At 33.2% G+C, this 10,260-nt stretch overlaps 1 protein-coding gene across 1 annotated transcript; it reads right to left on the minus strand.

Moving 5' to 3' along the window:
* Positions 1-8,555: 8,555 nt before the first annotated feature.
* On the minus strand, positions 8,556-10,256 carry LOC132185041 (Protein kinase superfamily protein). Its single transcript, XM_059598859.2, has one exon. It carries the CDS (start codon positions 9,800-9,802, stop codon positions 8,657-8,659), a length of 1,146 nt encoding a protein of 381 aa, XP_059454842.2. The 5' UTR covers positions 9,803-10,256; the 3' UTR covers positions 8,556-8,656.
* Between the last annotated feature and the right edge of the window lie 4 nt (positions 10,257-10,260).

The raw sequence follows: 10,260 nt of genomic DNA on the forward strand, positions 1-10,260 counted from the left end.
TATTACGCTAAATTCGTGTTATATTAATATTTGTGTCGGTTTGGTAGATGTTATCAAAAATTGCAAGGGTAAGTAGATAAGGAAATGGTCAACCTGGCCTGTCACTTTCAGATACTCAGAAATGGTCAATTAACTGATAAACTCTAAACTAAAAGCAATTATGACGAACGAAAGAGGGGCGTTGCTCTCAGCTATCTCATTCAAAGGCCGGTGCACCAGAAAAAAATGGACGGTGTTTTTAATGTATGCGATATGCACGAATATCTTTGGAACATTGAGTCCTTTTTTCGTTATTTTTTCTTTTTTCTTTCTATTTTATTATATATCTATAATAATACTGATCAATACTTCTCACTATGATTGGAGTTGCCTCAAAAGGAAGATAGACATAAGTATAATTTGATACAAATAATTAACTCAAAAAATAGTTCAAATTCCAATGTTATTGGGGAATTTCTCTTACTCTTTTCTAGCTCAATCTCTAATATCCTGCTTATAAGCACAACTTAGTTTATAATTATACGTTCCTTAGCTTAAGCGTGTTGGATTAAGTGATCTGGTCTAATTGAAAAAACTCCTTAAGATATAGATCTGCCCAAGGCGGACTTGCGAATTCTACAACCATTTTATTTCAAATTAAGCACATCCATGGTTTCTAAAGAGATCGATTAAGATCTCATTGTAATTTCAAGCTCTAATATGAGTCGTTCATTCAAGTGAGAAAGAAGAGGTGGCTTGACTGCAAAAGTTAGGTTGAAGATGGTTGAACCATTCCTATTTGGCCAAATGCTATTAGAATCTAATTTTGTGCAATTGTTTTAATGCATGATCTAGACTTGTTCTTTCTTTCAAGTAATCGAATTTTTGGGACTATTCTGCTACACATGTGATGCACTATAGTTGATCCCAACAGTAATAATAAGTATTTATATAATATCATATGCAAACAATATATTATTTTTTACGTCTCATGACTACATCACCTGGAATCTCTAACATGTCCAAACATAAAACAAGATCAACAAATTCCATATAAAAATCAACGCTCAAATGAAAAGTTTTGGGTCCAAAATTGTCCAACATAAAAACTCAAAACACAACTAGATCAAAACGGGCCGTACAACATCCCTGATGAACATTATTCCAAAACTAAAACAATATTATTTGAAATGAAGAACAATTGAGAATTGCTTTTTAGGAACTCTTTCCTCTCTCGCGCATTCTTTGTGAAGCATCCATATGAATATGTAACCATAGATTGCTTTTATCTGTGAATTGCAGTATAATAAATAAATAAAGTAGTGAAGGACATGGAAAAACATGCATTGAGTTAAATAGATGGTTCAATTAGATAATAAAAAAAAATCTTAATGCACAATTGACAAGTAAAAAAAAAAACATAAAAAGCATGTTATGCTTGTTGTACATGGGCCATGGCTACCAAATAGCAAAAGCTATCAGATAATTATCATCTCACCCGTCCCCTTCCACCGTTAGATCTTAATTTCTTAATTTTTCCATTTTTTAATATGATGTTTCTTCGTCTATTTTAACATATATTTAAGAAGAAAAAAAATCTCTATATTTATGGAAAAACTAATTGAGGATATTGCATTATTTAATTGGCATAACAAGATATGTGACTTACAAGTTTACCTTCTCATTAATTATTAACGGGAAAATGAAAATTTCACTTTAATATGCAACAAAAATGAGGTTTAGTGTTTGTTAGAACAATTTCCAGACGATATGAACTACACGCTCTTCTTACACTTGTGGTACTACTAGGCATGACTACCTAATAGCCAAAGCTATCAAGTAATGATCATCTCACCCATCCCCTTCCACTGTAAAATCTATAATTTCTTAATCAGAAGTTTCTTCATCTATTAGCATATATTTAAGAAAATACTCTCTATATTCATGGAAAAACTACTTGAGGATGTTGCATTACATGATTGGCATAACAAGATATGTGGCTTGCAAGTTTACCTTCTCATTTATTGGTAACAAGAAAATGAAAATTTCACTTTAATATGCAATAAAAGGAGGTTTAGTGTCGATTATCAAAAACGAAATAACTAAATCATAGATAAAATGAATTATGTAATACATCCTTTAAAGAAAGGTCAGGTGAGAAAAAAAATAATTACATTTTTTGAAAACAAAGATCGTGGCATTCTATTTATTTTGTTATACTAACCTTGTAAAAAAATTAGCACACTATCAAGAAGTGATCACTCTTTTGTTATCATAATTACTATCCTATGATTTCATTTTTGAAAATCTTATATAATGTGAATCACAATTTTCAAGGCTTGTATTGTTGGAATTCACTAACATGATATTTTTATTGCTCAAATTCAAATTAAATTACTCTATTTGGTAAGTACTTGGGCAACCTATACATAGTTACCATAGAAAAATAGATACATACCAATTATAACAACGCTTATTTGGTCAGTAGAGAAAAAGAGTGACAACCCATGTTTATGATAATGATAAAATTTTGTTTGGCTTCACTTTAGGTTTTGAAGATAATTATCAAATGCCCCATAAGTTAAAAAAGTATGTCTAGTTGACAACTTTTAGTACACCTTTTTTTTTTTTTTGGTAAGAACCTTGGCGTTGGGGGGGGGGGGGGGGGGGGGGGGGATGGTAAAGTAAGTGGGAATGCAGTTAGAGTGAGTTCTGAATTCATGTTGAAGAAACCATTTTCAACATTTTGTAGTAAATGAAAATAAATAACCCATAATAAACCTTCAATTGATGTCCTAAAAATATATAAAAGTTGAAAGGTTCTTTTGTAGTATACATGAAGATTGATAAGCCTCAACATGACTAGCTTCCATCTTTGCACTATTATAGGAAATTAAGAAATCATTACCAGATCTTCACTCGAGATTATGTGTATATACGGCATCTAACTGCTTGTTGATAGGCTTTTCATAACATTCTGTCAAACAAGTCGCAAGATCATTTCGATGTTTTAAGCAATCTTTTACACAATCAAAATGTTGGACAATCAATTGAATTTGAGTATTTCTCTCCTGGCATCTTGCAAAACCATCAGTAACACAAATTTTAAAGACAAGCCAGTCCATTTTAGAAAATCTAAGATGTAGATATCTTTTATCACAAACATTAATTTCATCTTCAATGCATGTATGCATTGTTCCTTGAACTTTGTCAAGTTTAGAGGAATAAGGATGCAAGATGGGAAGTGGAGGGGACAAAAGAGGTAGATGCAAAATCAATAGTTTGAACTTTATGAAGTTTAGAGAAATGAGGGACCTGAGTGGGAGGTGAAGAGGGATGGAAAGAGAAATGGGTAAGGTTATTAGCTTGCAGTTTTAAGAGAACAAGGATAAGCAACTCCACCATCACTAGGATAAAGTTTTCTAATACATTGCAAGCTATGAATTTTCTTTCACTTTAGAAACGTTTTCTTTTGATGTATAATCCAAAAGATGGTTGAGGCTTTGCTCTTATATAGTGTAAGAAATTGATTTATGCTTAAAGTAATTTTATTCAAAGAAGAGTTGTTTAATAGTTATGGCTTTTGGAATTATGACTTTTTTTAGTTAACTGTTTTTTTGGGTTAAGTAATATCTTTTTGATGGGATTTCAAGGTTTGTTTTGAAATAGTTTTTTTTTTTGATATATACACAAAAGGGAAAGGGGAAAGGGGATTCGAATTAATAACCTCCGCTTTATAAGGCGTGGTTCACAGCCAATTGAGCTACCCTTTGGGGACAATAGTTTTTATGTTAACCGATGGTTTAGCAATACATGTGTATTGCTAAGAATTTAATTTATTTCAAATGGACAAGAGAAGGAGATGATCCCCAATCATAAATTCATAATATATTACATCCAGACCCCATTCAAAAAGATTATTAAAAAAAATATTGATTGAAAATCATGATAAATATGCATATTATAATATTTAAAATGTAATGATTATATATATATAATCATGTACTTCCATGATATGAATAATTGTTTATTTTAAAGGATTTATGTAAGTGGTAAAGACACATTTGAGTTAAATATAATAAATCAACTTGATCAATGATGAAACTAAATAAAGTGATGTAGTACTTAAAGTAATGAAAAATATAGTCACTTGACATTGCATAAAGAAATTAAGTTTATTTAAATAGAAAGTTGTTTCTAAAAAAGTAACTTTTGAATTTTGATAAGATAGATCACAAGTGGCCATCTTTTTATTTTTATGTTTTGGAAGGTAAAAAGAAATATTGTCTCATAGTTTGGGTTATAAGCTTAAAAAATGTATATATATTTTTTCTATTATTTAATTAATAAGTAACTTGCATTAAAAAATCACCAAAACTGGATTGGTATTCATATGAACATGTACAAAAAGCCTATCGAAAGGCCACAAAACACTAAATGAAATCACACATTTCAAAGGCTGTAGAGACAATTTCATTTTCCGACTCATACATTATAAGTTTTGGTTTGAAACTCTTCATCATATTCATACAAACAACTAATTTAGATGACTTTTCATAAAAATTAACGACTAAGTTAATTAATGACAATGTTTTTTGGAAGCTCATAATCCTAAGGGATATTTCCTAGAGAGAGAGACAGAAAGACACTTGACTTATGATCAATTTGATTACTATATCAAGAGTTATAAACAGCTTTTCATTTAAATAATTGTACCAAATTGATTTATTGTTAAAGTAATTTTATTCAAAGAAGAGTTGTTTAATAATTGTGACTTTTGGAATTATGACCATTTTTTAGTTGAGTGTTTTTTGGGTTAAGTAGTATCTATTTGATGGGATTTCAAGGTTTGTTTTGAAATAGTGTTTATGTTAACTTGTGGTTTTTAGAAGTACAAGTGTACCGCTAAAAATTTAATCTATTTCAAATAAGATTCCCCAATCATAATATAAAATGTAGTGATGTAATACTTAAAGCAATGAAAAATATCAAGTCACTTGACATTGCATAAAGAAATTTTATTTAAATGAAAAGTTGTTTCTAGAAAAGTAACTTTTGATAGGGTAAGATAGATCACAAGTGGCCATCTTTTTATTTTTTATTTTTTGGAAGGTAAGAAGAAATATTGTCTCATGGTTTGGGTTCTGAGCTTAAAAAAGCTATTATTTAATTAATAAGTAACTTGCATTAAAAAATCACCAAAACTCGATTGGTATTCATATGAACACGTACGGAAACGTCGAAAAGCCTATCGAAAGGCCACAAAACACTAAATGAAATCACATATTTCAAAAGTTGTAGAGACAATTTCATTTTAGTGATTGCAGATCCAGCAAATACATTATAAGTTTTGGCTTGGAATCTTCACATATTCATACAGACAACTAATTTAAATGATTTTTCATAAAAATTACCTACTAAGTTAATGATAGTGTTTTTTTGGAAGCTCATAATCCTAAGGGATATTTCTTAGAGAGAGAGAGAGAGACAGAAAGCCACTTGACTTATGATCAATCTAATCACCATATCAAAAGTTACAATCTATAAACAACTTTTCATTTAAATAAGGCTTAATTTCCTTGGAGAAATTTTATACAAATAGCATTTTACAGTATGCCTCCAAAATAAAGATCCTTAAATACCATAAGAATGTGGTTTATTCCATTAGGATAAAAAGACTCTTTTGCGACACAAAGTGTTGTTCTAGAGTGGTTGGTTGAGAAAACTATTATTTGACACCGACATAAGCTGTTGCAAAATAAATCCTATTCTCATCCAGCCATTGTCTCTTGTAACGCCCTAACTTTAAAGGACAAGTCTCAAGTATAAAATATTTGAATTTATCACGTGACGATACTACTATTACCTTAAAATAACGCAGTGGAATAACTTAATAAATTTTTTTATTTCTATTTGACATCATAAACTCACTAATAAAACATATCGGAGCTTCCATTTCATAATATAAACTCATTACAAAACTTAAACCTTTTTGTTTATTTTTAAATTGAGCTGTTAAAAATATGTGAGATGAGCCCCATTCTTCTTTTGAAAATCTCTCCAAACATGAGAGAGTTTCTTCAATTACAGTCTTACAGATAAAGAGTTTAACTATCTCTTATCAATGGATTACAATATTGGATATCGACTGTAAAATCTAAATTTTCATTTTCCATTTAACTTATTTTTCAAAAAATCAAATTTCTTTCTAAAACATAAATTTATTTCCCTTTCAAAAGACCTTTTCTTTTTAAAAGCATGTCAAGCACAATTATAAGACGTGAGGACTCATTATCACAAATACACATTTATAAAATATTTGTAGTTCAATGTCTCAGTAAGTATTATACTTACAATCTCTACTTATACTGTTGGGTGAACTCTTTGACTCCGGTATATCACTGCATTTATAATGTCTCCAAATAATAGTTCAATTAGCTAAGGACTACGCCTCATGAAACAGAAACCACTAGTTCAAATCATCTTCATCCGAAATATCCTCCCCGGACATTTCAAAAAAATAAGACCTTTTCTTTTTAAAAGCATGTCAAGCACAATTATAAGACGTGAGGACTCATTATCACAAATACACATTTATAAAATATTTGTAGTTCAATGTCTCAGTAAGTATTATACTTACAATCTCTACTTATACTGTTGGGTGAACTCTTTGACTCCGGTATATCACTGCATTTATAATGTCTCCAAAGAATAGTTCAATTAGCTAAGGACTACGCCTCATGAAACAGAAACCACTAGTTCAAATCGTCTTCATCCGAAATATCCTCCCCGGACATTTCAAAAACATAAAAAAAAAATCTCGCAAGTCAGCATGGTGACATCAACAAAGCTGTGGATTGATATATCGCACAATGAAAGTTTCAAGCTTTACTTCTCAAAATGTTGTTATAAGAGAGAGAGAGAGAGAGAAAAACCAACCAAGAAGCAGCAAGTAGCAGCTGTACTAGATTGAGCTCCACAATTTTTTATTTTTTATTAAATTCAATACATCTGGATTTACGGATGGATCAAAAGCATTGAAAAAAATCTGCAACACATTCAAACCACAAACAAAAAAAAAAAAAAAACAAGTACAAAAAGCAAAGAAGCATTGCCTATACTCAACTCGAAATATAACTTACAAACATACAAAAAGAAAAGAAAAGAAAAATAACTTGCAAAATCCCAAAGAAAAACAGATCACACCAAAATCAACAGAATCAAAACCAAATCACGAACTTGTTGACATCTATAACAAACGTTTGGAGTGGAGTGAAAGGTTATTTTCAACCTCAGTAACGTGCCACCTACTTTTTAGTATGAGCATCTTCTCTTCCGCTCCCTAAATTTATTCAATATCTGACTCCTCAAACGAGGATTATGCTCATTTAAAACAAAAACAAAAACAAAAAAACAAAATTAGGGTTATGCTTTTACTATTCTACTTAAATATTATTTTTAAGCATTTATTTATTCTGTCTCTCCGACATTCATATTTGAAAATTTGTCTTTTCCTAAAGATATTTATCACATTTTTCAATCTTTTTCAAACTTTAAACTCCTCACCATCATCGATTCATAAGTCATTTGTATATCTCTAGGAAACATAATGACCAAGAAAAAGAAAAAAGAGAAAAGTGAACACTTCGGTAATTTTGTGGGCTTGATGAGAGTATGGAAGAGGAAGAAAGAAAGACACAGAAGAGAAAATGAAAAAAAAAAAACAAAAAAAAAAAATTATTTCCCTTTTTCTTTGGACAAGACAATTTAGTTTAGTGGTTGGGCTTCTCATAAAAAAAAAATGAAATTTAATTTGGGTTGAATAGTCTTGGGCCCTTGGCTAACCACATTCACCAAATTACAAAGATGACATCCACCATAACCAGTAATTACCGTCAAGCCATCAATGCAGATTATATGGAGACTTTATCTTCGTCCTATCATTTCCATCCATTCAAAACAAGAAACATGCTACTCATTTTCGAATTAAACACACTTCCATGTTGGTGCAACAAAAAAGATTAAATAAAAAAAAAAAGTAATTAGTAAAATATTAATCAAATAATTAAATTCTAGCTTAAACACTTACGTGATAATTTGACATGGAATCAGAATAGAGGTCGTAAGTTTGAATTCTAAATCTACAATTTAAGCCTAATTTTAGTTAAATAAATATTTCATGAAGAGGAGTAATTATAGAATATTAATTCAATAGTTAGATTCATAATTTTCTATAAACTAAACAAAGGATATTCTTTATGGGTTAAGAGGCTCCTCTCCAAATCGATTCAAGTGAAATAGGATAATAACATCAATTGAGTTGATTTTAAATAGAAAAAAGATTAAAAATAAAAAAAAAATAAAAAAACTATTAATAACAGGTATTTGTTTTTGGTAATGTAATGAAGAGTAATAGAGGCCCTATTGCTATCATGTGATGATGCATAATGGCCTTTTAAACCATGGATTCTTACAATAATTCAAGGATTTGGCTTACTAAAAAAGCCTTACTTTTAGAATGACTAAATTACCCTACTTGCATTTTTTTTTTTTTTTAATAAAAAAGAAAAACTTAATTTACCCAACAAGTTATATATATGTACACATACATACCTTTTGAGATCTCATCCCCCAAAGAAGTTGACCAACATCACTAAACAATCTAACAAATGCAATTTCACCCTGGAATTAGATCCAACAATTCAACAACCTCAGCCATAACTGGCCTCTCTCTTGGGCTCTCCACAGTACACTTGGCAGCAACATCAAAATAGTCCTTAACATTGCCTTCTACTAGCCCCTCCCTCCAAATATTGGCATCCACCATTTCCATTTGCCGATTTTCGGCCACCATTCTCTTGGCCCATTCCACCAACAAAACCTGTTTCCCATCCATTACCATTGGCAAATTGGGCCGCTTCCCGGTCGCAATCTCCAACATTAATATCCCGAAACTATACACATCGGCCTTAACCGTCGCTGCAGTGAACCCTTCCTTGTACTCTGGGGGCATGTACCCCATCGTGCCCGCCACTTGTGTGGACACGTGTGAATGCAAGGAGTCGATGCGCCTTGCCAGCCCAAAATCCGCAATATGCGCCTCAAACTCCGAGTCCAACAACACATTACTAGCCTTTATATCCCTATGAATAATGGGCTTCTCCAACCCATGGCAATAGGCCAGCCCATTAGCCACGCCCTTGGCAATCTTAATCCTCGTCTCCCAACTCAGCGGTTTCCGTACACCCCCCTGCAAGAGCGCCGCCATGTCATCGTTCTCCGATGACGCGTCCTGCAACCATTGGTCGAGGCTACCCTTCTCGATATACTCGTAAACCAAGAGCCTTTCGGCGCCCGAGACGCAGTAGCCGAGAATCTTAACGATATTCGGGTGTCGAAGCTTGCCCAGAGTCTCCATCTCGGCCCGAAACTCCCGAAACCCTTGGAAAGCGTCTGGGTCGAGCTTCTTGATGGCGACGGTGCCGCCGCTGGGGAGCTGGGCCTTGTAGACGAGGCCGAAGCTGCCGTCGCCGACGATCAGGTCGGCGGAGAAGTTCTTTGTGGCTTTAACGAGGTCTTCCATGGAGAGTCGGAGGGATGGGTCGAAGGACGCGGCGCTCTCGTCGACGGCGATGGAGGATAGCTCTGTCTTAGGTAGTTTGGGGAGCGCACGTGCTTGGACTCGCCCGCGGCCTCGGGCCTGATCACCTCTTTTCTTGTTTCGTTTACAGAAAACGAACAAGATAGCGAAGAGAATGATCATGAAGAAGAAGCTTGCCGACGCTGCGATAATTGCTTGGAGCGATTTATCCAATTCACCCATTTTGAACGAAAGAAAGAAAGGAACTGGAATTCAAGCAGAAAGAGAGAGATGGGTTTAGATGATAAAGGTGTTGTCCCTGTTGGGTGTGTTCAGGGTTACGTGTGGGTTTGGGATTTGACTGAGAAGGGTGGGGGAAGGAAAATCAGAGCCAGCGACAGCGGTGGAGTGGGGTTTCAAGGAAGATGGGGTTTGGTCATCGGTGGTCTTCAAGTCTTGCCTTTGTATTGAGTGAGGCCGAGTCAACGTGTAATGGGTTTGTGGGCAGGGATCGTGTGCGGGAGTGAGTAAGGTGTGGTTGATCATGGACCGTGTATGAGAGTTGAAGGTTCGTTGCAATGAAATTGATGGGAAATGATGATGATGATGATGATGATGTTTTTTTGACGTGTTAAATGCTATTATGGGATTGAAGACTACCTCTTGAGTAAGATACAATCATGTATGAGTAAGATAATAAA

This window comes from Corylus avellana, chromosome 7 (genome assembly GCF_965113065.1).
Source record: "Corylus avellana chromosome 7, dhCorAvel1.hap1.2, whole genome shotgun sequence".
Classification (NCBI taxonomy): domain Eukaryota; kingdom Viridiplantae; phylum Streptophyta; class Magnoliopsida; order Fagales; family Betulaceae; genus Corylus; species Corylus avellana.